At 35.7% G+C, this 27,160-nt stretch overlaps 4 protein-coding genes across 5 annotated transcripts; 2 read left to right on the top strand and 2 right to left on the bottom strand.

Annotated features, from left to right (window-relative positions):
* Nucleotides 1-1,725, top strand: LOC120261189 (U-box domain-containing protein 27-like). Its single transcript, XM_039268963.1, has one exon. It carries the CDS (start codon nt 500-502, stop codon nt 1,712-1,714), a length of 1,215 nt encoding a protein of 404 aa, XP_039124897.1. The 5' UTR covers nt 1-499; the 3' UTR covers nt 1,715-1,725.
* Nucleotides 1,726-5,145: 3,420 nt separating this feature from the next.
* Nucleotides 5,146-8,153, bottom strand: LOC120261188 (probable serine/threonine-protein kinase WNK6). Its single transcript, XM_039268962.1, has 7 exons — nt 7,698-8,153; nt 7,565-7,602; nt 7,223-7,450; nt 6,913-7,133; nt 6,626-6,783; nt 6,127-6,508; nt 5,146-5,971 (listed from the first exon to the last, which is right to left on the bottom strand). Exons 1-7 carry the CDS (start codon nt 7,797-7,799, stop codon nt 5,589-5,591), a joined length of 1,512 nt encoding a protein of 503 aa, XP_039124896.1. The 5' UTR covers nt 7,800-8,153; the 3' UTR covers nt 5,146-5,588.
* A 387-nt stretch (nt 8,154-8,540) lies between these two features.
* LOC120261186 (PH, RCC1 and FYVE domains-containing protein 1) lies at nt 8,541-15,249 on the bottom strand. Of its 2 annotated transcripts, XM_039268957.1 has the most exons (9): nt 14,767-15,249; nt 13,657-13,743; nt 13,265-13,354; nt 13,029-13,115; nt 12,814-12,933; nt 10,153-12,243; nt 9,921-10,067; nt 9,140-9,681; nt 8,541-9,045 (listed from the first exon to the last, which is right to left on the bottom strand). In XM_039268957.1, exons 1-9 carry the CDS (start codon nt 14,812-14,814, stop codon nt 8,895-8,897), a joined length of 3,363 nt encoding a protein of 1,120 aa, XP_039124891.1. In that variant the 5' UTR covers nt 14,815-15,249; the 3' UTR covers nt 8,541-8,894. The 2 variants fall into 2 exon arrangements, with proteins under 2 accessions (XP_039124891.1, XP_039124892.1); XM_039268958.1 differs by lacking the exon at nt 13,657-13,743.
* A 6,677-nt stretch (nt 15,250-21,926) lies between these two features.
* Nucleotides 21,927-24,414, top strand: LOC120261897 (G-type lectin S-receptor-like serine/threonine-protein kinase LECRK3). Its single transcript, XM_039269912.1, has one exon. The coding sequence runs from the start codon at nt 22,052-22,054 to the stop codon at nt 24,404-24,406; it is 2,355 nt and encodes a 784-aa protein (XP_039125846.1). The 5' UTR covers nt 21,927-22,051; the 3' UTR covers nt 24,407-24,414.
* Nucleotides 24,415-27,160: the final 2,746 nt, after the last annotated feature.

Genomic DNA, 27,160 nt, shown 5'->3' with positions numbered 1-27,160 from the left:
TAGGCCAAAACACAATCTTCAACAATGCAAGATAAACAAAGATAAAGAACTAAAACAGGCACAACAATTAAAGGAAACAGCTTAAAAACTCAGCATAAAAAAACAAAAATAAATAGAAAAGAAAGGTCTGAAACCACTGACCAAAAAAACCAAAGCAGTGGAGTCTCCTCTAGCCCGGATCGTCTGTCTGGTCCCACCTCACGCCCTTCTATTCCGCGGGTCCAACACGGCGCAATCCAATAAACACCACCACCTAAACTCACCCAAAAATCTCACCACCACTAAGTACTACACCAGTGAGTCAAATTCCAAAGTCCCAAAACATATAGACAAAACAAAGAGAAAGAGATTGCCCACCTCCTTTGGTTCGTAGACCTTTGACCGTTGACCAGAACGCTCTTCATAAGCTCTTCACGACCCACATCCTCGTCTCTCCCTCGAAATCGAAGAAGAAGCAGCCATTGAAGAGCTCGAAGAAGGAGAAGCCATTAACGAGGAGATGGGAAGGAAGATAGAGGGCTTGGAGGTGAAGGTGCCAAGCTATTTCCGATGCCCAATCTCTCTTGAGGTGATGCGATCGCCGGTGAGCCTCTGTACCGGCGTCACTTACGATCGCACCTCCATCCAACGCTGGCTTGACTCCGGGAACACCACCTGCCCTGCCACCATGCTCCCTCTCCCTTCAACTGATCTCGTCCCCAATCTCACACTTCGCCGTCTCATCTCCCTCTGGTCCCTCCCTGACGACCGCTCCAAGACCTCCCCAACCGACCTTGCCTCCGCCGGTCGCCTCCCTGAGCTCATCGCCTTCCTCTCCGACCCGGATCGGGATGAGTTTGATAAGAACTCGCTCGCTACCTCCCCTTCCTTCTCACCGGCCATTTCTTCCCTCCTTGGCTCCGACGCCAATGATGATGCCGTCCGAGTCCTCGCGCTGGTCCTCAACGCGGATTTCATCGAGGACGGAGCCAAGCGGGCCTTGATCAGCGCCCTCTCCGCCGATCTAAACCGATCCACCACCGGTCTTCTCGAGTCGATGAGGAGATCGGAGCCGGAGATGCGGGTGGATGCAGCTAGGGTTCTGGATGCGATCCTCAACTCCGGTCTTTGCGACAAAGACTCCAGATCTCGCGTTGCTGACAACTCCGACCTCCTCCGTGAACTGATCCGGCTGATCGGGCCGGCGGAGGACGGGTCCATCGATCGAGATTCCACCGGAGCGGGGCTATCCTGTCTGCTGGCCTTATCGTCGGTGAAGCGAGCAAGAGCGCGAATGGTGGAAGAAGGGTTGGTACCCGCGCTAGCTCGAGCACTAACCGAGAAATCGTCCACAGTGCCGGCACCGACGGCAGAGAAGGCTCTGAAGCTGATGGAGGCGGCGTCAAGCTGCGCCGAGGGCCGGGCAGCGATATGCGCCGGAGCAGCGGAGGCGGTGGTGGCGGTTGTGAACCGAATGATGAAGGCCGGAAAAGAGGGGGCGGAATCGGCGGTGATTGTGCTGTGGACCTTGTGCCATTTGTACCGAGATCGGAAAGCTCAAGAGGCCGTCGCCGGTGCCAATGGCGTGCTAACGAAGATCCTCCTACTGATGCAAGGCGATTGCTCGCCGGCGATGAGGCAGATGTCCGGCGATCTCTTGAGGATCTTCAGAGTGAACTCGAAGAGCTGTCTCTCCGGCTACGATACCAAGACCACGCACATCATGCCTTTCTGATCATCATCTTTTTTTTTGGAGGGAAATTGAATTATTACTGAAATTAAAATTGAAAAAAAAAAGAAATGAAATTTGTAAATTCACAGAGATTTATATGAAATACATTTTTGTAAGAGAAAAAAAGGAAACAATTTGGAAGGAAAAAAAATGGAATTTGTGAAATTTATTTATATATATATTGTAGTTTATTAATTGGAAATAATATTTAATTTTGTAAATTGGGTAGAAGAAGACAAATGAGGCCGCAATTTCAGAATTTATATGGCGATGACTACGCGCGCGCCGGAAAAACTTTTGGGTCTATATCAATCACCAAATTGTCCTTGTTTAATTTAAATGGTAGTTATACATCTTATTTCCTTGAAAATTCAGAATATTATTTGAGATTGTGGAGTAAATATGAAAGATTAAATAGATTTATGTTGACTTGAAGATTTTTTTTTTATTATATAATTTAAATTATTTATTTATTTATCTGTTTTTAATTTTATGAATTATTAATTTGCCACCGACTATTGTCAATTAAAGTTTTGATTTTTTTTTGTCTCTCTTGTGCCCACAGTGAGAGTGTATGATATAATTAAAAAATTTATGCATGATTTATGATGTGACTAGTTTTTATTTTAAAAAAATTTATTACTTTTTATAAAAATCATAGATTTTATAAAGCCCCAACTCATATTAATAAAATTAATTAAATCATTTATTTAAATGATTTAAATTTTAATAATTTGGTTGATAGTTTAAATAAATTATTATTATTATTATCAATTAATAAGGAATTAGATGTAAAGATTTGAGAGATTACTAAGTGCTAGTCCACAAAAAGAAATTTATAGAACATGAAAAGTCAGAGCCCAATCTTTTGATTTGGAGGTGTGGGATAAAGAGAGAAAGGACTTATCAATCAAAATGAAAAACAAGGAACTACCAAACTTTTGACCACATCAATCCCAATATCAATAGCAGTGCAATAAAGGATATAAATAAATACATAATAATAAGTATATATAAATAAAAGAAGAGACGTTTGAATGAGTAAAACCAGGGCAAGTGGTCCCATCAGAGAGTTTGATGAGTTGGTTCCACCCCATAAAAAAAGAATAAAATAAAGTTATGGAATTTAATAAGTGAGGATAGGTAAGAAATAAAGAAAAATAAAAAAGAATCCAAAACTAAACTTAGTCGGCTCAGAAGAGACGACTGACCATTCCTACCATCTGATTCTTCTCTCCTTTTTATTTTATCTTTCTTTTATTTGATATCTTACTTTAATTCATCATCTTCCATTTGTTTTTCGTTCAAACGAGGATATGCTTGACATGCTTCTTCTTCTTGATTTGAATAATTGAATTTGTCCCGGATAAGGGAGAGAAATTAAATCAAATCAGCATCAAAATAAAGGTTTAATGTTAATAGTATCTATTATCATATCTTTCATAAAATAATTAATTGTTCAAAGGGAAATATACACATTTCACATATGCCAAGAGATCTTTGGTTGAGCGATAATGGCTTTATTATGAATAGTATTGATATAGAAAATTTAAATTTTACTGGATACAGTGATGATAACAAAATCTAATTATGAGCTTATTTTATAAGATTTTATATGCGTGATTTAATAAGAATTAATATAAATTATAGATAGAAAATTAGAAACAAGTTTAGGAAGCCAACTTGTCCTGGGTACTACTAGTTAGTTAGTGGAACCCTTGAGCTTTCTTTCCTGTAGTTGTTCAGTACTTCTGATGAACTGTTAGTCTTTCATTTGTTGTTTCTCTTTCTCTTCATTTACTGTTATTTTATTATTTTGCTCTAATTGTATTTCGTTACTATTAATAAATATGGTTTATTATTATTTTTTTTTATTTTTTATTTTAAAGCAAACTCTAGAAACAAGAAGCCTCATCAAGAGATATTCATAGACAACCAACTGGTGACCAAGTCCCATGAATCATTGTTAAGGTGCATGCATGTGTTGATTAATGACAATTAAGAAGAGCACCTTGCCAACTGGACAGAACTAAAGCCGATAATTAGCAGATTATAAACATTAAGGAAGACATAATAAAATGGACAGCTTTAACAAAAATCAATCAATTGAGTTATTTCAATGGGGCATTAAGATGCCTGTACATTTGAAGATCCAATGAATGTTTAGTAATTGTCTAGAGAGCATGCACACTGACTAAACCATTATGTACTCTCTCATTGAGAAAGCTTAACAACTTGAATGTAGGTAAAAAATTTTGTGAATAGGTCGGTGCAAAGAGGGTTTACTTAACAGTTATAAACCAAGAAGTATCTAATCTAATTCATCATTGAGATATTGCTATCTTGATTGTAATCCAAGATGGTGGATGTGGATGGACTAAATATGGGTATTTGACATCCTTCTTGTTTTGAAACCAACTTATTATATTAACATGCATTGGCCAACTGAGAATCTGGTTTTTGATGATTAAGTGATTAACAACCACTTGAATTTTCATTGTTTGAGGACCTTCCTCACTTAACATTAAAAATTCAAGCAGAGACTGCTAGCCATATATTCATTGGAAATGTAATAAAATTCAAATATATTGGATCAATGTCTTGAATTCCCTTGGTCTAGACTGCAGTTTTCTAGCTAACCTTAGTTCTGAGAGGCTAACTATTCAACTCAAAGTCTAGATTGGGAATTTTTTTTTTCCTGCTAAAAAAGACAGGGGGCGTGCATAAGTCTCGGTGGAACAAGTGAGAGTGAAGCCTGCGCACACATGGATGATGGGATCACCCGCACACAACTACTACTCATACTCCTACAAATGTGTCCTCACCCATGATTTGAAATTTTACCAATTATGTAGAGTTCTAATGGGGGTCCGATTACTAATAAATCACTTAGTCATTAGTAGATTTGGGATGCATTTTTGAAAGACGTGATTACTACTTGTGCTTGGTACATTTAGAAGACCTAGTGTGATCTTTTCAAGAGTTGTGCTCCTAAATTTGCTGAAATTTTCATGTTCTGGAATTCTCTAAGAGAGATACAGGGAGGTTTCTCACTATACTTGTCCTTATCAATCAATTGTAGTTTTTAGTGATGGCTCATGGACTTATGAATTAAGTTGGAGTGGTTTGGGGTTTATCATTGATAGTTACTTCAGAAGTGTTATTTTGATTGGTGCCATGGCAGTGAAGGTTGACTCTTCTCTCAAAGCTGAAGCCGCTGCTCTTGTGGACTAATGCTGCATTAGGAATTGAAAGCCTGATAGAGTCATCTGTGATTGCATTAGCTTGGTGAGTTCCAGGTATGCTTATTTTGCCTGCTTGCTTTGTTCATTTTTTTGACAGAAAAACATTAAAAAAATAAAAGATATCTAACGAAATTGTAGTGCTTTAATAGAAAAGGCCTAGATATTAAAGCAAGAGTCTGAAATCAGTAGTTCAAGTAAGTTATTTCCTTTCAATCATTATATGAACAACAAGATCTTAATAAACCAAGAAAATTTGCTACAAAGTTAATTCTTGAGAGTGTGAAATTAGAATCTAAAATAGGCACTCAGACTAACTCCTTTGGAGACCATCTCTTTCCCATCAACACACATACAAACTCAAACATCAGAAGTTGTTACCCTTAACATTTGGGTAACATCATCATAGACACCAGCCACTTCAGGCTGATGAATTGAATGAGTGTATGTCTTGGCACTTTTTATCATTTGTCTCATTTGAGACTGCAGAAACAAATACTGGAAAGGAACCCCTTTTCATCTGATGCTGCAGCATCAAGAGACTCAAGATCAACACGCCATGTAGGTACATTTGCTGGACAGGAAACTTGGTCATCTGAAAAAGGATTACCAAGAGGGTCAAAGTTACCACTGTGTCAAATAAGCCTTCCAATGGCAGGAGCACCTTCTATTGGCTGAATAGTGCAGTTAAAGCTTGAGCTATGGCAGGAAGGAGGGCTCCTGTGCGTTGCTTGGGCGGTTATCTGACTAGAACCAATGGAGTTCTCAACACCCGCGACCAAATGAAGATCCTTGGGCTTGTCTTTAAGATCTTGGTTCCCATTAAGAGCTGCTAAATTGCCCACAGGAACACATGGTTTCCAACCAGGTACTAAGTTGACTAATAATGTATCAATCAACTCAGCTATGAACCTTGCATCACTTTCAGGCATTTGAAGTTGTTCAACCATTTCATTAGCAACAGAAAGTGCTGAATCGTTGTTTAGAAGAAATGGGAACTGAATATTAACTGGATCACCTGAAAACAAACCATCAGTGAACTGCCCAAATGTACCATTTCAAGTAACATAAAATGTGATCAAACATATGCATGGTGAACTCCCCATATGTCTTCAACTATTTCAAGTAACATAAAATGTGATTAAAAAAAAAGGAAAGGTAAAGGCCAATTACCACCCGGTTCTTGTCTCCGTAATAATAATGATATGTGGCTGTCCCCCTTCCACTGCCCTTTCAGTCTACACTCAGAACCTTTTCGTCTCCTGAGAACCTCCAAAGGGACAAACTGTGAACCATCCACCATAGCACCTTCAGTTATACTGATAAGATCAGCTTCATCTTCATTAACAACAATGCAAATGCTCTGTTGTCCATGATTCTTAATGGCAGTAGGAAGCAACGAAGGGTTTGCTTCAGGCTTCCCATTCAACTGGAGAAAAGAATCTTTTAGGAGCTCCTTTGCAGGCAATCGCTGAGCAACTGGAACAAGACATTTTTCTATAAAAGCCTTCATTTCTGGATCTTTAACCTTGGCAAGTCCAGCAGGTTTTATCCCCTAAAAGATCAATTACATTTGAAGAATGTAAGTAGACATGATAAGCTCGACAAAAATCACTACAGTACAATCAGCTACACATACAAAATCAGATACAAGTTCAGCCTCAGTACTTACACTAGAAACCTTCTTATATATTTGAGCATTGTTTTTGCATTCACAGTAGGGATACTCAAAGGTAGCCATTTCTAGCATGCACATCCCAAAGGAGTATATATCTACCAACTCATTGTAATCCTCATCATATACCTCAGGTGCCATGAACTCTGGGGTTCCTACAATAAAAAAAAATGATATCAGAACACACAATAACATTGCTTCAAAGCAAACTACAACAATAAGAAACACTATAGCCCATCAAATAACTTGCATAAACACATAAGAGGGAACATGATTTTATATACCATGTACACTTCGAGCATGTGATTGTTGCATAACGGTCGCAAACCCGAGATCACCAATCTTGACTTCCCCATGGTTACCATTGATGAATATGTTATCACACTTCAAGTCCCGGTGTATGATCGGAGGCTGATGACTGTGGAGGTAGTCAAGCCCCATCAATATCTGCCTTGCCCATCTCTTCAAAGCTTTCATGTCTACAGTCTTATGCTTCTTCCTATACCTATTTCACAACAACACAAGCAATAAATCTTCTGAAAAAATCAACTCAATGAAATCAAGGCAATGCAGGATAGTGTGATTCGATAGTACTGTCTCAAATTTCCAGAGGTGAACAACTCAGTAATAATATTGACGGTCTGGTTCTGATCATCAATCCAGGAAGTATGGAACTTGATGATGTTTTCATGTTTTAAGGTTCTCAAGAGATGAACTTCAGAGTACAACTGCTCCAAATCCTGGGGAGATTGAACTACATCATTGATCATGACTTGATTCCATGCTACTTCAATACCATCTACTTCATCAAAACCTTTATATCTGTTGTTCAAATTCAAACAAAAAGCCGTCATATTGACAATAAAAAAAAAAATCAATTAAAAAAAAAACAAAGAAAATTATCAGTAATAAGACAATTCAATAAGAAGCGCATACACAGTCTTGAATGCTCCTTTTCCTAAGATCTCCTTATACTGTTGCCAAAAAAAAAAAACAGACATAATTAACAAAAACCAATGAATTAAAAACCACAAAAAAGAGAGAATTTGAAGAGAAAAGGGATAATTACGCAGATATATCGGCCGGTTGGATCCTTCTCTCTGATGTCAGGATCAGGGGGCTCCTGCTGGGAAGAGCCATCATCGGCTCCGTCAGTCGCCGTGAAGTTCATGGCCTCCAGGGACCCAAACCCAAAGCTCAAACCCTAGAAAACCAGAGATTTCCACAGAGACAGGGAAAAGAATCACCAAATCAAACCCCCCAATTTAAGGAAATAAATCGAGAAAAAAAAAAAACAAATTGGATAATCCGAGGCGGAATCGAAGGAGGATAGAAGAATCCGAGAAGAATTCTAAAACCCTAATCGAGAAACAAAAAGCGAAACCTAGCTAAGGAATCGAAGTGAAGGAGAGAGCGAGAAGCCCAGCGAAAGGAAAGAAGAGAGAGAAACGAGAACGAGAAGGATTCGAATCCTTAAATAAGACAAGCGCGGAGGGTGAGAGATACGACGGCTGGTATGGTGGGAAGGATTTTTTAAGGAATTTATTGGATAATTATGGAAAACTAATTAATTAATTTTAATTACTTGATTGGGTTTGGGGATGATTACTGATTAGTAGTTAAATATAGGATAAAATAAAAATACATCTGTAAATAACCGAGTAGGACTTTTAGTTCAATTCGGTTTTTATATTTATTATATCTTGTCACTTAAATTAAGAAAGAGTTGGGAGGGGATCAGGATTCAGGATATAGCCATATAGGCATCTTTCAAGGAAGATATTATGTACTTATTATTATAGGTTACAGTTGAATCCGGGCTAGAAAACCATGGGCTAAATAAGGACGGGAATTAATATTAGTTAGGTTACGGTTGGGTAATGGACAGGGAATCATGGGAGAAAAAGTCAGATCACTATCAACTCTTTTAATGTATCAGAGAACCAAAAGCTCAATAAAGAGTGGAAAGACAAAGTCCTAATCAAATACATGGGACTAAAATGAAGCCTAAAACCTACATTAATCGGTGATGATACGTCGCGCTGTTGGGAGGGAAACACCGTTCTCTCTGTGTGTGTGTGTGTGTGTGCCCCACACTATCTCATTTGATGATGTTATATACACTGAACTGGATGGAATATAACAAGAAAGAACAAATTGGCAATAAAAATAAAGTGACATATATACTAGGACATTGGAGGAAAATCATTGGCAACTCCATGGTCATAGTGGATATCATCTGCAGGATGTTTCTTGGTCATGCTTGCTATGTGAACTCTCCGTCTGATCTCCGAGCTGACAGCATTGATGGTGCCGCTGAGGTCCTGTCGGAACCCCGAACATTGTATTTCTCATAGACCTTCTCTCGGTTTTCCGACCACCACGTCTCTGCTTGATGTTCCCCAAACCTTCTCCGGCTGCAAATGGTTAATGTGTTCAACAGGGTAAACATGACACATTCTCAATGAACAGGTATAAATACAGAGAGCAGTGAATGTTTGATGAAAGTACCTGAATCGCACCCTCTTCAGGTCTCTTGTTCCATCACGAAGGGCCACAAGGGTTATATAGACACCTGGTTCATATTGTTCTATCCATTCAGCCTCAACTTGATTACCAGGTGCGGCGGAGATTCTTGATTTCGAGCTGCTGTTCTCACCATTTACACGAGGTTCTGTCTCCTTGTAGTCGTGATCTTCTGCTCTGCTGCTAGATATATGAGGTTCCGCATTACTGTCACGTGCCGTGGCATATAAATTGTCATTTGATTTATTAGACTGTACAGACCAATTGTTCTGGAATCGCGTGCTCAATTCATTAGCTTCAAGGGCATTCCTTGTCAAATGATTTTGCAGTGAAAGCCCATTGGTAACAACAGAGTTTATAGATGAAGAATTGACTGCATTACTAGTTGCATCATTCCTTAGCTGGCCTTCTCTCCTCAAATCAGAGGAGTACGAGGTGTGCGATTCAACGCCATTTGGCATATACACTGGTGTAATCTGATCATTCTCATAGACCCCAGGAGGTAGCCTCTCAGCCATATCCTTAAGCTGTGGAATATGCATCCAAAGAAAAATATTACAATAATGTCTCTGTATTTCGATGCAAAAATTCTTAGGCTCTGAGAGCTACAAGAGATCATAACAATCTTAAGAATTGAATTCCTCCACAATGGAAATTCTACAAAAATCTAAGTTGATGCTAACCTTAATGCAAATTTATCAGTGTCAGGAATTTCAAATAAGATGAAATTGCAAATTTATTGTAAATATAAGTTGACAAAAATTACCTGTGCAGTGAGGGTTTTTATGACTTCTTTTGCAGCTTTGGACTTTGCTGACTCCTCTGCAGCCAAAGCCATGGCTTCTTGAGCTTTCTTTGCAGATTTCTGCAGCTCAAATTCTTGAAGCTCGCACCGTTGTCTAAGACTATCAACCTAATTGAATCCAATTGAGCATATAAGGACATCATGAGGTCAAGGTCCAAAACTAGATACAAGGACGAGGAAAAGATACTTTTACCTGAGAACGTAACTTCTGAACTTCTAGGCTCAAGAGTTCATTTGTTTTCTTCAGACTATCAGCAACACTTTTAGAAAAAGAAAGCCCTGATGTTGTGGGGACTGGTGTTGCAGAACGTGGAGGGCTAGGTTTTCTGGAGAAAGGTGAAACAGCTCTGGAGTGATTAACAGATTGCGGCACTGATGTGTGCACCGGTCTTGGAACTGCTCGAGTCAGATCAAATCCACCACTAAAAACAATATCCTTAAACTGTAACATTGAAGGAACTTGAGAAGCTCGAATCAAAGCCAATGAGTCGGTCCTCCTTCCATGTTTCGCTGCTTTAATATCCAGATTCTTGATCAAATCCACATTGCTAGGCGAAGAAGCTTTTGATAATTTATCTACTTTGTCAAACCTGTCTCTGCTTTCGCCTGATAGGCGTGCTATAGCATTTCTTTTATTATTAATTCCACCTTCTAAAACCTTGCTCAATTTTATATAGCATGAATCACATACACGATAAGGTTTGCCTGGATTAGGAGCCAACGCTGCTCTCAGAGCCTTCCTTGAACTGCACGAATGACAGTGTACAAGTCCACAATTATAACAATTATGCCTCTTCCGAGTGAAACCAAATGCTTGTCTGCATGCTGAGCACTGGGATTGCTCTGCACCCGAAACCCATTTATGACTGCAAATAGCAGCTGTGAAGTTTGAGCCACAGGCAACGCGTTTGACTGTCCGGTCCTTCAAAGCCTCTACAAGAGTCGGAGTCTTCCTATCTTCAAGGTCACCATGCCCCAATCTCCCATTAGCTCCTTTGCCCCAAGTGTAAACTTCACTCCTGGTTGTCAAGACAGCAACATGATATGAACCACAAGCGACTTCTGCAACAGATTCACCAACAAGCTTGTCTTCAACCAAGCAAGGGAGCTTTCCATCAGACTGGGGATTGCCAAGCTGACCATAGACATTACTTCCCATCGTAAAAACATGTCCTGAAGTTGTTAGGCCTATTGTCAGACTATGACCACAGGCTAGCTTGTGGAAATTGTAATCTATCAAAGAAGGTATGCAGGTAGGCTTTAGTCGTGGTTCCTTATCACCATGGCCGAGACGATACTTGTCTCCATCACCCCATGTGAATAATTTTCCAGATGATACGCTGGCACTAGATTGAGTCACAATAACATCTACTACAGCAGCAGTATGCCACACTCCACATGCAACAGCAATTGTTTTCAACCCCATCAGTGATTCTACTTCCTTTGGATATGAAACACTTTCTCTGTTACCATGGCCTAGAACACCAAAAGTTCCATCACCAAAAGTAAATAACTGCCCTGCTGTAGTTATCAAGGCTGTATGCCAGGTGCCACATGTTACAAAAGCAACTTGAAGCCCATCTAGAGGTCCTGAAACCCTCTTTGGTATCCAATGACTGACATCGGTACCATGGCCAAGAAGGCCTACATTATGGGTACCATCTCCCCAAGTATAAAGTTCACCAGCTGAAGTCACAGCGCATGTATGGAACTCTCCACATGCGATAATGTCAGTGTTACACATTGATAAAGATTCAACAAGTCGAGGACGAATCACATCTGCTCCAACTCCATGTCCCAGTCGCCCTCCTGATTCTTCACCCCATGAAAATACCTCCCCTTGCCTTGTCACAAGAGCAGCATGCCTGACTCCACAGGCAACGTATTGAACATCCAATACTAGATTAGACTCTAAGGGCTTTGGAAGAAGGACATCATTTCTTGCAATAATAGGACAACTATTACTGTCAGTGCTGGCCCTTGCAGAGTTATCACAAATGACCTCACCCCACACATATATGTCTCCTAAAGCATCACAGTCATCCTGGGCAGAACCATGACTAGATGTGCTAGGAGCACTGGAAACACTGACTCTAAATACCTCAGAAGAAACTCCTTTTCCTTGCATATTCATCACATCTGACTTTTCAGAGTTTTCTAAATTTTCAGAGGAATAAACCAACGGGGGTAAAGCATTAAGGTTTAAGTTGTTGTCTGGAGAACCATCAAGTACGGTACTGATGGAGCTATCACTTGCACTGTTGCTTATCAAATCCTTGGTATCCTAAAAAATGAACACGATACAACAAAGCAATTTGTAGGTGGTAAATCAACAGCTACAGTATTTAATTGTCACAAGAAAGAAAATTTCATGCACAAAGAGTATCTTCAGAAAAAAAATTTAGAACTTCATAGTGAATAACTACATTTATTGAGGAAAAAATCATAAAAGACTATTGTTCTGCTAGCTCAATCATTAAGAACTGCCAGGGCACTATGTTGTTAACTAGTTAAAATTGCTCTTCAGGTCCAAGCAAATGAACCTGTCAGGCATCCTAACAGAATAGATGGCTATAATGCAAAGTAGAATCAAGAAACAATGGTAAACTATTCAATATTGGCTCAATAAAATTGACTTTCACCGAACAAGTTACCTATAATACCAAGAGAACTCAAAGGCACTTTAACTGTACAATCAACAGATCAAGGCAGTAATAGGAAGGAAAAGCATCATGTCGCTGCTAAAATGAACTTGTGGAAGACTAACCAACCGTAAAATCAATTCTTTTTTTACCACAGCATCAAAAAGTTGTTTCGGAGCTAATTATCTAAAATGACATCATGAATAGCTTACATCAAAACTAAGTTCCCCATCACACCATCCATCGATTTTGGAGCGTCCACATTGACTAGAAGAAATCAATGCCTTCAGTCCCGCAAACCACACCTCTGCCTCAACTTTATCTTTGCAAATCTAACAGATCACAACATGCAAACAAGTGAATCAGCCACTGAAATATAAAGACTCTCCACATAAGAAGGGTTTCTATATGAACTAGGTATGCTGACCAGATCAAGAGACCTTTTCCCATTGTCATATATAAGGGAAAAGGACAAGTAGTCCTTCTCTGGGCGCAAATACCGTTGAAACACAGGCTGAAAAGCAAATTCAAGTTATAAATATGAAGGTAAGAATATCAGAATTAGGCTATTATATGACAACTTAAAACATATGCTTTGTCAGCACAACATGATCTAAGAATCTATAAAGGTGTGAATGAGAAGTAGTTAAGCAAGTATCTCACGGTTCTTTGTCCAGGGATGATTTTTGAAACAGAAGCTAACTTCAAAGTTCTTTTTTCTCCACTTGACAACCAGATCAAAGATGATTCATCCTGCATATCATGGATAGGATCTACATTTATTAGTGCATCCTAGTTCAAAAATGTATGCTTTAGTTTAGGATTTCTTCAACCTTGTAAACACAGATATATTTCACTTGAATTGTGTAATAGTAGCAAATGCACCCTATGTAGGAGACAAAGATAACTTCAAAATAATTCTCTCATTTGAGGCACACAAAGGGAGATGGCATGAATACATAAACGTTTTCAAATATGTTCAAGTACCCAATGCTACGCAAGGGTGTACAAACTCACATGCAGTTATTTTATGAAGTTGCCACAAGTAAACTCACATTGGATAGTCTGAATGGGTAAAATTTTGGCTTCCCTTTACGACCATATTTAAGCAATTGGGCGCCTTTCTTCAAAGCAACAAGTGCCTTCAAAAACACAACAAACAGAATTGAAAGAAAAGCATCAACATTTCACTATAACTGTAACTTTGTGAAGGCAACATAAGGAAGAAAGAGTTTGACACTAGGCTTTCACAACTATCAGACTCATAACAGTTAAGCAGCCATGACATCCACTTCTTAATTAAAAATGAAAATTATAAGCGTGTCATAATCTTGAAACATACAAAACAAAACTAATAGCTCATATTGTGTCATCTTTCGTCTTCGATGTTGGATTTGACATAATTTTGATCTAAGAGGTTTTCTCACATAGCATGGAGTTCAGCTCACAAGCAAATGAGAAGAAGCTTGGGGATAAGATGCACACGCAAGTCATTAGCTACTTGGAGAAAAAAAGAGTATTGTAACATGTCCTAATCCTTATACATGACGTTATTTTGTTCCTTTTGTTTTTTTTTTTTAATAGAGATGCATAATCTAGATTCTGAAATAAGCATATGAAATACAAACCCAAGTGATGCTAATCTTGAACCAACACCAGAAGGGTAAAAAAAAGTTATATAATTCAGCCCCATGCATTACTTCCATGCTACTAAATCCTTAAAAGAGTAAAGGTTCATCAAAAGTTCACTACATTGCAGCTCTGCCTCATATATTATTCAGGCATTCTCCCAATCCACTTGATCACTAGCCGTCATTACAACCTCTAATAAACCACCACCCAAAGCCAACTAAAATGCTCACCATGGGATCACTTCACTTGATCCAAATAACCAAACGCTACATCAAATACCCTCAAAATTACACAGAGTTTCTTCTCTTCTAACGCAATCAAGACACAGACAAGCTACTTCAGCTTAAAAAACCTCCACCGAAACTTTCTTCTTCTCTGAATCTACCGAATTATTTGTTTCCAAGCATAGAGAAACCAAGAATTCAAGCAAAAATCTCATCTTAACCTTAAGATCATCCACAAAACCATCTCAAGCACAACAAAAACTTCATCTAAAAATCCAGAAAACATAGGAGAAAGAGAACGCGAATGACCTTGTTCACGTCTCGATCGGTGCTCCCGAGGCTGAATAGATCTGCCATTCCATGTGAGATCCTGTCCCAGCATCGATCTCCCCCAGGTACCGGTCGTCATAGATGGCAAATCGTTCCTCGGACTCTCATCAATATCGGGGAGCAGCCACCAGCCCCCCGTCGGAACCCTAGAAAACCAGATCCCTTTGAAACCCTCTCAACCAACAAGAGAAACAGACCTCCTTCTCCAACCACTCAACAAAGAAGAGATCGAAAACAAAGAGAGCAAGAGAGTGGGAGAACTATCTATAGCCGGAATGGGAGTGATGGAAAGCGGTTTCCCGACGAACGAGTCACGGTTCCGGAAGGTGGTTTTGGGGATCTACGACGTCGGAGAGTGGTTTCCGGTCACCGGAAAACCAGAGCGCAAGACGAGACGGAGGAAAATCTCGAAGCTGCGAAGCGGATTTAAGTCTTCTCTGGCGTCCGAGAGGAGCAAAAACTAGTCAAAGTTGAAAAACATAAATCCCTTTTGACTAAAAACCCCCTAAAAATTTTGGTTATTTCTAAATAAACATTGCCTCTTTTGCATATCAACCCCTGCCTCTTTCTGAAAATAATTAGAGCCTAGAGGGATATGTTTTAAAAATGTTTTTTTAATACAATAAGTTTGGTATTATATTAAAATTAAAAAAAATTATAAAATTGAGTTTTTTTTTGGTAGGATATTTGTATAATTATTTTGTTTTGATTCTTGAATTATTTGATTTTGGTCTCTTTGTAATATTGACTGCCATTTTAAATAAAAATATTAAATTGGAATTATAATTTTTTTATTTTACAAAGACCAATACAAGCCCAATTGGCTTAAAAATATTTTGTTTTGATTTTTTATTTATTTTAACTATTATTATAAATAAGTATGGAATTTAAATTTGAAATCTTCAAATGGTATTATTTATTGGGATTGCCATTGACAATTGTTTATTTAAAGTTTAAATCAAAAACATGAAAATGTGAACATTTGTGTGACCATTTCTTTTCTTCGGATGGTTTCTGCAAAATTCCTGATAAATAATGTCATTTTAGATGGTTATATGTGCTTTTGCATGGACATGTTTTAACATCAAATTATAATCTTATTAGTTAAGAACAATTACACATAATTTAGTTAATCAGAATATTTCTCAACCATCTTCATAATTTTGAACTAGAGGCACCACTTACAAGGATAAAGATTCTTCTATTTTTTTAACATATTGTGTTTATTCAATGTAAAAGGTTTATTGAGTTGGAGCTTCACTAGGTTTTCTATTTTATGAAATCTTTTGTTAGAATAGGATAAAAAAAAAAATTTGATGATAAAAAATATTTTTTTTTAAAGACATAGTAGATAAAATAATTACTAACAACCATTTGTCATATTACTACTGAGTTGTGTATGTGTTCATTTTAAGAAAAATCAGAAATTTAACTTCAAAGTCTATATATAATGAAGGCACAAGTATTTGTTGAGTTTGCTACATATATACACGCGGCCCTAGCACGTGATCGTCTTTTGTCAAAAAAAAAAAAAAATTTCATCTTAAATATTTAAAAAAATAAAAATGTGTATTTAAAAAGGAAAAAACTTTTGAGACATGTGATTGTTTTAAAAATAATATTTTAATGAGAGACAAATGTTGAAAGACTTTGGTAAAAACATGAAAATAAATTAGAATAGCAAAAGAGGATAAAAAACATCTCAAAGATTTCAGTGTACCATTGATTGTAAGGACAGTATGAATTCCAATGACTCATGTTGGTAAAGTGAATGAAAGGGAATCACTTGTACAGTAGGAGACCATGAGAGGTAGGGTTGATAACAGTGATGAATGAGCTTTTAAAAGGCCAAAGACAAAGAGAAAGTGGTCCATGCATGGTTGTTAGAAGTAGAACTCCATCACAATACAATGATGAGCTTGATAACTTGATGTTTCATTGATTCCAGTGGCTATCCATTCATCCATCTTTCTCTTCATTGCTTTAAAGAGAGGAAACACCTCCATGATCCTCATGAATAATTGAAGCCTTGCCTGTTTTGTAACTGTTTGTCTCACATGAAAAAGAAAAAAAAAAAGTAAATTAAAAGAAAAGTAAAGTAAAGTATACAAAGGGAAAATGCATACAAAAGATGCTACATTCGTAGGGAAATGTAGATCAAAATCCTTAATCGTTTGATATGTCTGAATAATCATTTTTACAAAGGTAGGTAAGTTGCTAATGATTTGTTTCTCTATTAGTGTTGGATATCTTATGTAAGATATTTGTATCATGCTCATAAAATAAGTTTGAACCTCAGTTCATATAAAATAAGAGCATAACATTATTAATGTAACTCTACATTTGTGCACATTTTTAATATGATTTGAAAAAAAAAAATGTTGATAAATCATAACGGTCAAGCAAGGAGTGGAATTAAACAAAAGTGGCTCAGGGATAAAACTACTAAAAGAAGTATCCTAATTTTTTAGGGCTTTTTTTTTAATATATATATATATAAATTTTAAACTAGTTTCAAATGTTTTTTTTTAATTCAATACATTAATGTTGTATAATCTCAACCAACGTTTTAGAATGAGAATCTATAATAGCAAATTAAAGTATTCTCTCAACTACATTTTTTAAAGTTCCTATTTTTTCCCATTAGACTCTGTTTGAAAAGTAATGTACTTCTTTTTCCTAAGCTAATCTAATATTTATTTTTAAATTATAAATAGAGTTTGTAAAAATATTATTAATCAATTTCATCTTTATTCTTGAGTTGTTGCTTACAAATTTAAAACATAATCGTTTTCTTCACTCTGTCCTTTGCATCATTTCTTTTATTTCCTTCCATATCAATGATTTTAACACTTTCTCAAAAAAAAAAAATTATTTATATATAAAAAATGAATAGTGCCATGAATTATCTAATTTGTAATGAATTAAAAAAGATAAAAAGATGAGTAGGGATGGAACTGTGACCTACCCCATTGGTAACTACCTGTGTTTGTGATTGAGAGGTTTTGAGTTTGAATCTCTTAATTATCATTTGAGAGTTCTGAGTGAGAAATACCTTTTATTTTCTCCTCTAAAATTATATGACTGAAGGTTATTTCTAAGAGATCAGCTAAATCAATGTAATTAATGTACTTCTGTATTTATTTGTCTTTCATTTATCGATTTTGTAAAAAAAAACATGAGAAGGGATAAAACTTTAGATTTTTTCCCCTTTTTTCTTTTTATAAATTTCTTTTGCTCTATTCTCCGATACACGGTGGACAAAGATTATAAAAAAACATTGAAGAACAGTGAGCTTGATTGTGACAAAGGAAGAATCTCAAAGGTCATTGGACGGCCAGGATCAACTGATAACCATGACAAAAAGAAAACAACACAATCAACTAAGCATTTGGCAGCTTGTCGTTTTCTTAATCTTTATATGAAATTCCCCTGGTTAGATCTTGTCGCTTTGCTGTCCATCTAACTCACCCCCTTGCTTCAGGAACCAATCAACGCTTTACACGTGTACAAACGGACCTAGTTAGTGGCGGACAGCGAGACTCTGGTCTTTGGATGTTTGACTTGTGTTTGACTGCCCATGCACCAACCAGCGTTTGCCTTAATTTACTTGTTAGCCTCTCACTCACTACTACTCATTTGTACTTTTTCTATGTCTTATTATTTATTTATTTTTATAATTTATACATTTATAATGACATATGTATCACTTCCATGTGATCCATTTGCTAGACATCCGACAATGCTTCATCTAAATCTACTGTTTTGTTTTATACCTTTGAGATTAACTACATTTTTTTAAATAATAACAATAAATTAATTGAAAGGTGGGAAGATATATATCTCTTATTGATTGAATAAAACAGTAAAAATATTTTAAAAAAAAATTGTAACAAAATGAAAGTGGAGATGATTGTATAACCTTTACCGCCTCTTGACTTATTAGTATTGGATTTTTTTATTAAATTTTTTTTTAAAAAAAAAGACACGAAATCAAACTTCAAATTCTATGTAAGATGAAAGCATATGCAGAATTTATTGTCTATTTATCAAAAAAAAATTATATAATCTCTGGTGTCATGACAAAACAAAAAAAAAATATATAAATAAAAATATGAAATTACCTGATTAGTTGATTTTTTTAATATTATTTTGATTATAAATTTAAAGCATTATATTCAAATGATTTTATTTTTTCTCAATAATATGTTTTTTTATTTTTTTGTAGTTTGTTCTTTATTATTTCTTTATACACGGCAGAAGGTGATTCAATTAAAAAAAATCACATTATGTTTGTTTATATATTAAATAAGTATTTTATTTGATTTTTTAAAAAATTGTTTTTGGATTGAAGGTTTGGAAGGAAAAGTAAAATAAAGAGAGGATTAGGCAAAATATATTTTTCTGTTTGGATAAATATTTTTAATTTAATAAAAGGAAAGGAAATATTAACTCTAACGTTTCAAAATCATTAAAACATTGGGTTTTTTTTTTGCATCCTGATTTTGGTTGTCAATAGGGTTGATAACCTTTCAAAAAAAATTATAATTTTTCAAATACTATAATATTTTTAATTTTTAATTAATTTTTATATTCAAACAGTGAAAGTTTCCTATTGCCAACTATCTTGATAGGTATATATCAAGATAAAGACATTTTGTGAATTGAATTATATTTATAGCATGCCTCTATAAAGTGGAAGTCTTAATTCATTTGAAAAAGGAATCAACCATGATTTAAAACATGCTCTTTCCATTACCCCTTGTCTCTGAGGTTTTCTTATCTAGTCTTATTTATTTCGTATATTTTGGCCTTTAACTATTAAAAAAAAATGCTATTGCAACAATAACAAAGTAGTTCAATTACTTTGCTCTCATGTAAAAAGCAGTAACATCTTCATGAGCTTCAGCTGTTCTTGGAATGAAATTAGTGAAAGCATGATATTTTTTTTGTTATATGTTGTCATATAACCTACTAAACAAATTAGTAAAAATATACGTTGAATTCTTGAGACAGTTAAAAAAAAATCAATTTGTAAACACATATATATGTATTTGACATTTTGTGAAGTTATATATGAATCGTCAATATATTTTTCTCACATCAAGCATAAGAAAATCAGATAAAGTTTTTTTTAGAAAGTGTTTCAAACTAAATTAATTATCTTTATCTAAAATTATATATCTAATAAAAGAATGAGTACAAGCTCTATGAAGAACATTAGAAACAAAAGTTATTGGGCTAGACTCACATGAAGTAGAACCCAATATCTCTTTCATATGTTCATTTAAAGGGCTCCACCAAATCAATCTAATTTTCTCACAAAGAGGTTTAAAAAATGAAGTTTCACCAACATGGTGGTATGAGTTAATTTGATATAAATATAATTTTGAATTAGTTTGCATTTTAAATTTAACCTAATCAAATAATATATTTAGTTTACAACTAACATAATATCATCATCAAGTTAATTACTTTATAATTTACTTGTGACTAATTAAAATAAACTAAAATATATAAATTTGTAGATGACAATAACTAATAATTCAATTTAAATGTATATTTCGTCAGAATTTCACATTTCTTTTTCAAGTTAGTCTGAGGCTTTTATTTGAATATTTTGACTAATTAATCTTAGTTTTGCAAGTCTTTTACTTCATATTTATTTATTTATTTATTTTTGTCAATCTTAGAAATTAAGGAACAAATTATAATCGGCCACATTGTTGAGATTGACTTTTCTGACCCCTTGAAATGGCTTTCAAATGGTAACGTTTTCACTCCACCTTCTTTGAGTCTTCATGACAACAACCAGATATATTAACTTAATCCTAGATTCCTAATGTTGGAGATTAATTAGCATTTCTCAGCTCTATCATGACATCATTGTATAATCAAATACGAAATATTTTTCTTTAATTATATATATTGTTTTACTTTGTCAATGCATTATTAAAAACTCTGTCAATGCATAGAGTCATACCTTTGTGATTCTCAGAATGACTTGTACGAGAAATTGTCTGTTTTTATATACTTACCTAATGAGCTGTTTAGTTGTCATATCAGATTAAAAATTTGTCCACAAGCTCATATATATATATATAAATATAATTTGATATTTTTATTATTAATATTTTTAAAATAAATAAACCATATATTATTAACAAAAAAACAAATGCACAAATATATTAAAACATACTCCATAACACCAAAGAATGAGCCAACGGAATGTGCAATAAGCATGTATGAAAATGCATTAATTACAATAGTTTATAAATCTTCTAGAAATTTTTTTTGATTTTGCAACTTTAAAGAGGTGGAACCATTGTTTTTCATACAAGAGATTTGAATGCAGATGTGAACAATACTAATAAATAATATTAAATCTAAATATACAGTATATAAATATTAAAAAATAGTAGTGTTGGAAAAAATATTCAAACTTTTATTTTTCTTCTTGCACGTTTTTTGTTATGGCATTAAACTATTCAAAATTGATTGTTTTTATATTTTAGCTTTGATTCTAATATTTTTATTTCATATTGTGTACAAGCTTGTACACATGTGAATAATACTGATAAATAGTATTAAACTTAAATATATAGTGTATAAATAGTAAAAACAATAGTGGTGGGAAAAAATTTAAACAAAAATATAGGGGATTTCAAATTTAAACAAAAATAGTGGTGGGAAAAAAAAAAAAAATTAAACATTTGTTTTTCTCTTTACATATTTTTTGTCATGCCATTAATTGAACTATTTAAAATTAACTATTTTTTCATTTTAACTTTGATTTCAATATTTTCATTTCATATAAGGGATTTGTACATAAATATGAACAATACTGATAAATAGTATTATATTTAAATATACAGTGTATAAATAGTAAAAACAGTAATGTTGGGAAAAAAATTCAAACAATTATTTTTCTCCATACACATTGTTAACTATTCAAAGATTGACTGTTTTTCCATTCTAGCATTGATCCCATTAAAAACATTTTTATCAACTCATTTGAATGTATGTGTTGGATTTTTTTATTATAAAATTTTTGCCACCAATGAATTAAAATTTAAAACCCATATAATTATCAACAAATAATGCACCTTATCCTGTCAACTTGCACAACAGCATGCCTATAATTTTTAAAACCTAATTAAACAAATAATAAAAATAAAGAACATAGTTCATGGTTTTTTCTTCATCGTCAATTCATTCCGGTGACTCCATTCTTCACTTTACATAGTTAGACACCCAAGCAATCATGGCCAACTTCTTCATCATCATCTTCTTCTTCTTCTTCTTCTTCTTCTTCTTCTCTTTGCATGGCTCATCAGTTCATTCTCAAACTATCAAACCAAACATCACTCCCGGTTCATCCATAAACTCCGGCACCAACGACTCATGGACGTCGCCGTCCGGCCACTTCTCATTCGGCTTCTACCCAACACCTAATGGCTTCTTCATCGGAGTATGGCTCCAAACCTCATCGGAGAAAACCATCATCTGGACTGCAAACCGTGATGACACTCCCATCACCACCGGTTCCATCAGACTCTCCTTCGACGGCCGCCTTCTTTGGTCGGCCGCCGGAGGCCAAGAAACAGTCATTTCAAACCCACCGGAGCCCGCCGCCGGCGCCGCCATGCTCGACTCCGGAAACTTCGTCCTTGTTAACTCAGCTCAAAAGGTCGTTTGGTCCACCTTCTCCAGCCCAACAGACACCATAGTTCCAGGCCAAACTCTGAACCCAAACACTCAACTCGTCTCCAGCTCGTCGGAGAATGACCCGTCGACAGGGAGGTTCCGGCTTACCAACCAGAACGACGGCAACCTTGTGCTTTATCCCATGTACAGCACCAACACCATCGATGATGCTTACTGGGATTCCGGCACCTATCAAATTGGTTTTCTTATCACTCTTAACCTTGATGTCAATGGTGTCCTTTACTTGTCTGGTAATAACAGTGCTGTTGTTAAGAATTTAACACAGCCAAAGACTTTTACTGCTTCTTCAGTTGAGATTTACCACAGAGCTGTGATTGACGTGGATGGGATTCTACGTGTTTATTATCACTCGTTGATGAAGGATGGGAGCTGGGAAACAGGGGTGGAGTGGGTGGCTTTGAGTGATAAGTGTTTGGTGAAAGGTGTTTGTGGGCTTAATAGTTACTGTTCTTTGGTTGATGATGCTGCTGTGTGTCTTTGTCCTCCTGGCTTTGATTTTGTTGATTCTTACCAAAGGTCACTGGGTTGCACTAGGAGTTTCAGTGGAGGAGATTGTTTGAAGGATTCAAACATCACAATGGTTGAGTTGAAGAACACTACTTGGGTGGATAAAACTTACTCTATATTTCCATCAGGGATGAGCAGGGATGATTGTGAAGCTAAATGCATGGATGATTGCTTCTGCAAAGCTGTTTTGTTTAAGAGCACTGGTGAGTGTTCAAAACAGCTGCTTCCTTTGAGGTATGGAAGAATGGGAGGAAATGACACTGTGTTTATCAAGCTTGCGGCAGTGATATCTAACTCCTCTAGTGAGCAACATGGAAACAATAAAACCACCACATTGCTGCTGATAATCTCTGTGATTTTCTCTTCTCTGTTTTTCATTCTCCTCTTGTTTGCAGTTTTCTTAATCTTTGTGATCAGACATCAGAGAAAACATCTACATGAAAAAGCAAGTCTCAATGAGGAATCTCCATTGAAGTCTTATTCTTATCAAGAGCTAGAGGATGCTACAAATGGCTTCAGGGAAGAGTTAGGCAGAGGAGCGTTTGGTGTGGTGTTTAAGGGATCAATATTGAGTATAAACGGAGAGAAAACCATAGCAGTGAAGAGATTGCAGAAGATGGTTGATGAAGGGGAGAAGGAGTTCCAAAGAGAAGTGAAGGCTATAGCAAGAACACATCACCGGAACTTAGTCCAACTTCTTGGCTTTTGCAATGAAGGATCAAACAGGCTGCTTGTTTATGAGTACATGGGCAATGGTTCTCTTGCAGACCTTCTCTTCAAAAGAAGCATAACTGGTACTTATCCAAACTGGAAACAGAGAACAAAGATTGCAATAGATGTTGCAAGGGGTCTCCATTACTTGCATGAAGAGGTTGAGAATCATATCATTCATTGTGACATAAAACCTCAGAACATACTCATTGACAAGTCTGAAAATGCAAAGATATCTGATTTTGGATTGGCAAAGCTGTTGATGCCAGAGCAGACAAAGACATTCACAGGAATAAGGGGGACAAGAGGGTACTTAGCACCAGAATGGCACAAGAATGTGGCAATCACAGTGAAGGCAGATGTATTCAGTTTTGGAGTTTTGTTGTTTGAGATCATATGCTGCAAAAGGAATATGGAGATGGAGGAACAGGGGATGGATTGCACACTTGTGGAGTGGGTTTATGAATGTTTTGAAGAAGGGGATTTGAGAAAGGTTTTGAGTGGGGAGGAGGAGGTGGACATGGTGGAGTTGGAGAGGATGGTCATGGTGGGACTTTGGTGTGTTCATAATGACCCTGGGTTTAGGCCATCAATGAAGAATGTTGTACCCATGCTTGAAGGGAACATGATTGTTCCAAGGCCTCCATTAGTACCTCCAACGTCCTTTTATTAATAGTTTGTACTCCCTTATGTATTGTTTTGTATTGTATTGCATTAGACTCCTTTTTTTTATTTTTTTATTTTAAAAGAATTGATAAATCATTAATTTATTAAAAAAACTGAATACATTAATGAATGGCAAGAGAAGGAAAGGATGGGGAGAGGAAGGCATCATCGAGAGTTTGTTTGTTTGTTTTTTAAAATAAAGTGGATAAATCATAATTGTATTAAAATGAGAGGAAAAAAGTACAAAGAAAACAAAACAGATAAATAACTCCACTAGAAGTAGAAACAAATACTAAGAGATGAGACATCACACTGAGACACAGGGAGGAGGAGAGAGGGACTCCTCCAAGACACAGTAGCATATCAGGAGGACAACTAGCCGAAAAACTCGTCGTGCCTGTCAGGATCCGGCTCCTCGTGTGGGAGGCTCGAAAACTGGATACAACGCCGAACCACAACAATAGACTCATCAAGCATGTGCATCTCCCTAGCAGGAACCACTGGAATCCAAGAGAGGTACATGTAACAAATTTTCAAAAATAAAGCAGGCAAAGAAATAAACACTGAACAGAAAACACAGTTATTTCTAGCAAGCCAAATTTGCCACAAAACCACTCTAGCAACCAAAGAGCAGGGCAGTTTGAGACGAGGGCTAAGCACTCGATATCACAGTCCCCATAAGTTTGAGCAGGACATGGGGGCACGTGGGAAGGAAAAAAGGAGAGCAAGGCGGTCCCAGATGTCTTGAGCCAAAGGGCACCTGAAAAACAGGTGATCAATCGACTCAATAGCAGAGCAACATAGGAGGCAGGTTGTCGTAGGGAGTTTGTTGCAACTACGGGCAAAAAGGATGTCAAGCGTGAGGATCTTCCTGTTCCACACCAGCCACATGAAAGCAGCTATTTTCCGTGGCACGAACCGCTTGAAGATCACCGGTGTGATACTACATCTCAGCCCCCTGTCGAAATTTATAAAAAGACTACACTAAAGTTAGCTGGCATCATCTAGAGTATGAATGATGAGATGTATGAGAGGTAAATTACTAGGATGCCATTTATGTTTTTTTAGAAATATGGTCAAGACTGAGAGCTCTAATTTGGGAGAAAATAAAATACTAATAAAATACCAACTCTTCACATGGGAAGATAATTGTATTGCATTAACTTTTCTTCACAATATTAAGATTATTTTGTTTTTATTATTAAAAATTATTATTATTTTGTTAGAACTAATTAATTGCAATATTAATTTGAATTAAATCTTATAAAAATGTGTTAGGGAAATAAGTTAAAGGTGTGCCATTGAAAAAATTAGCAACAACCATGCCTAATTCCTCACTCAAAACACCTGCTTGTCCATAAATCTCTTAAAAAAAAACCTCACTAATCAGACATTATGTTAGTGGAAATGCTCTTGCCCCAAAAAATTTAACATTTTCATGAGCTTGCCTTAGAATAATAAAATCTTTATGCTAGAAAATAATGCAAATAATAGACTCCTTATCTTCACATCTAAATCAGTGGACTATCTTTTTTTCTGATGTCTGATTTACTCCATGACTTTGGAATTTCTATGGAAATATGATCGGAATTTATCTCCTACCAAGGTTTTTTAATGGAGTTCTTAGAGATTTAATCTCTAGTCAGAAAGGAAACCCAGGACATAGTAACCATATCTATTATTTGAAATATCTGACAAGAAATAAATGATTGAATGTTTAAGAATTTATCTCTTTCGATTTCTTCAATGATATTCAGAATTAATCACATGTTTTTATTATGTATTTCTATAGCTCCAGCATTGAAAAGAACCAAGTTAAGGGACTTGACTTCTGTGGTTAAACGGAAACTTAAGTTTTTGAAATTTCATGAGAGAAAAGCGATATAAAAAATTATTTTCTTTCTATGAGATCTAACTGATCACGTTTTTCACTAAGTAGATTACCGAGGAGGTCTATTTTTATTTGCATGGTCATCTTGTTTCTTCTACTTTTATATTCCCCTATTTTACTTTTATCTTGTTGTTCTAATTATAAAATTTGTAGTTTACGTAGTTTATATATATATATATATATATATATAAATCCTCCCAGTGGATGAATAACGGAATATATGCCTATTTGTAATAACTATTTATCTGTTCATTAACTCAAAAAATTAGGGAAGGTCGCCAGTCAACTTGTTCGGCTATGTGTGTTTTGAAACCCGGGTTGATCCAGCTGGTTGGACCTGGTTCGACCAGACTTAGTCATATCACTGGATCGAGTTAACCCAAATTTATAAATAATAAATATTATTTTAAATTATTTTAGATTTGAATTTATTAGAGTAACCGTTAGTTCGTTATTTGTTGACATCTATAAATTATAAAAAAAAATTATCTGTTTGTAGTTGCCTCCCAAAAAAAGATGTATATGTATTAAGAGTTATGATGAGATTTTAATATAAATATAGTTTATATTAATTCTTTATTTCTAATATAAACTAGGTATATTATTCTCAATTCACAATAACACAAGTCATAGTTTATAATTAGTATCTATACTTTAAAATTTAAGTTTTGCGGGCGGTGGTATGTATATATAGATATAATTTCATGTTTTTAGAGAGATATAAATGTCATTTTACCATTTAGTTAATTAAATATTATTTTATCTTAGATCACACTTTTATTATAAAACCATGCAAATTTTATTTAGAATCCATGTTATATAACATGACAAAACAACCAATCGCATGAACTCATTCTTAAGCATGGGAAA

Source organism: Dioscorea cayenensis, chromosome 5 (assembly GCF_009730915.1).
Source record: "Dioscorea cayenensis subsp. rotundata cultivar TDr96_F1 chromosome 5, TDr96_F1_v2_PseudoChromosome.rev07_lg8_w22 25.fasta, whole genome shotgun sequence".
NCBI classification, from domain to species: Eukaryota; Viridiplantae; Streptophyta; class Magnoliopsida; order Dioscoreales; family Dioscoreaceae; genus Dioscorea; species Dioscorea cayenensis.
This window is presented reverse-complemented; position numbering and strand designations above follow the sequence as displayed.

What these genes read in the sequence shown, in the direction of transcription:
- LOC120261189 (XM_039268963.1), top strand. Translation starts at nt 500, where the DNA reads ATGGGAAGGAAGATAGAGGGCTTGGAGGTGAAGGTGCCAAGCTATTTC.
- LOC120261188 (XM_039268962.1), bottom strand. Translation starts at nt 7,799, where the DNA reads ATGAACTTCACGGCGACTGACGGAGCCGATGATGGCTCTTCCCAGCAG. An exon ending in ACATGCTCGAAGTGTACATG is followed by an intron (nt 6,784 to 6,912) that starts GTATATAAAATC and finishes TTTTTATTGTAG; the next exon opens with GAACCCCAGAGTTCATGGCA. An exon ending in TATATAAGAAGGTTTCTAGT is followed by an intron (nt 6,509 to 6,625) that starts GTAAGTACTGAG and finishes TTGATCTTTTAG; the next exon opens with GGGATAAAACCTGCTGGACT.
- LOC120261186 (XM_039268957.1), bottom strand. Translation starts at nt 14,814, where the DNA reads ATGGCAGATCTATTCAGCCTCGGGAGCACCGATCGAGACGTGAACAAG. An exon ending in ACCCATTCAGACTATCCAAT is followed by an intron (nt 13,355 to 13,656) that starts GTGAGTTTACTT and finishes CATGATATGCAG; the next exon opens with GATGAATCATCTTTGATCTG. An exon ending in TTCAGAAGTTACGTTCTCAG is followed by an intron (nt 10,068 to 10,152) that starts GTAAAAGTATCT and finishes GGATTCAATTAG; the next exon opens with GTTGATAGTCTTAGACAACG.
- LOC120261897 (XM_039269912.1), top strand. Translation starts at nt 22,052, where the DNA reads ATGGCCAACTTCTTCATCATCATCTTCTTCTTCTTCTTCTTCTTCTTC.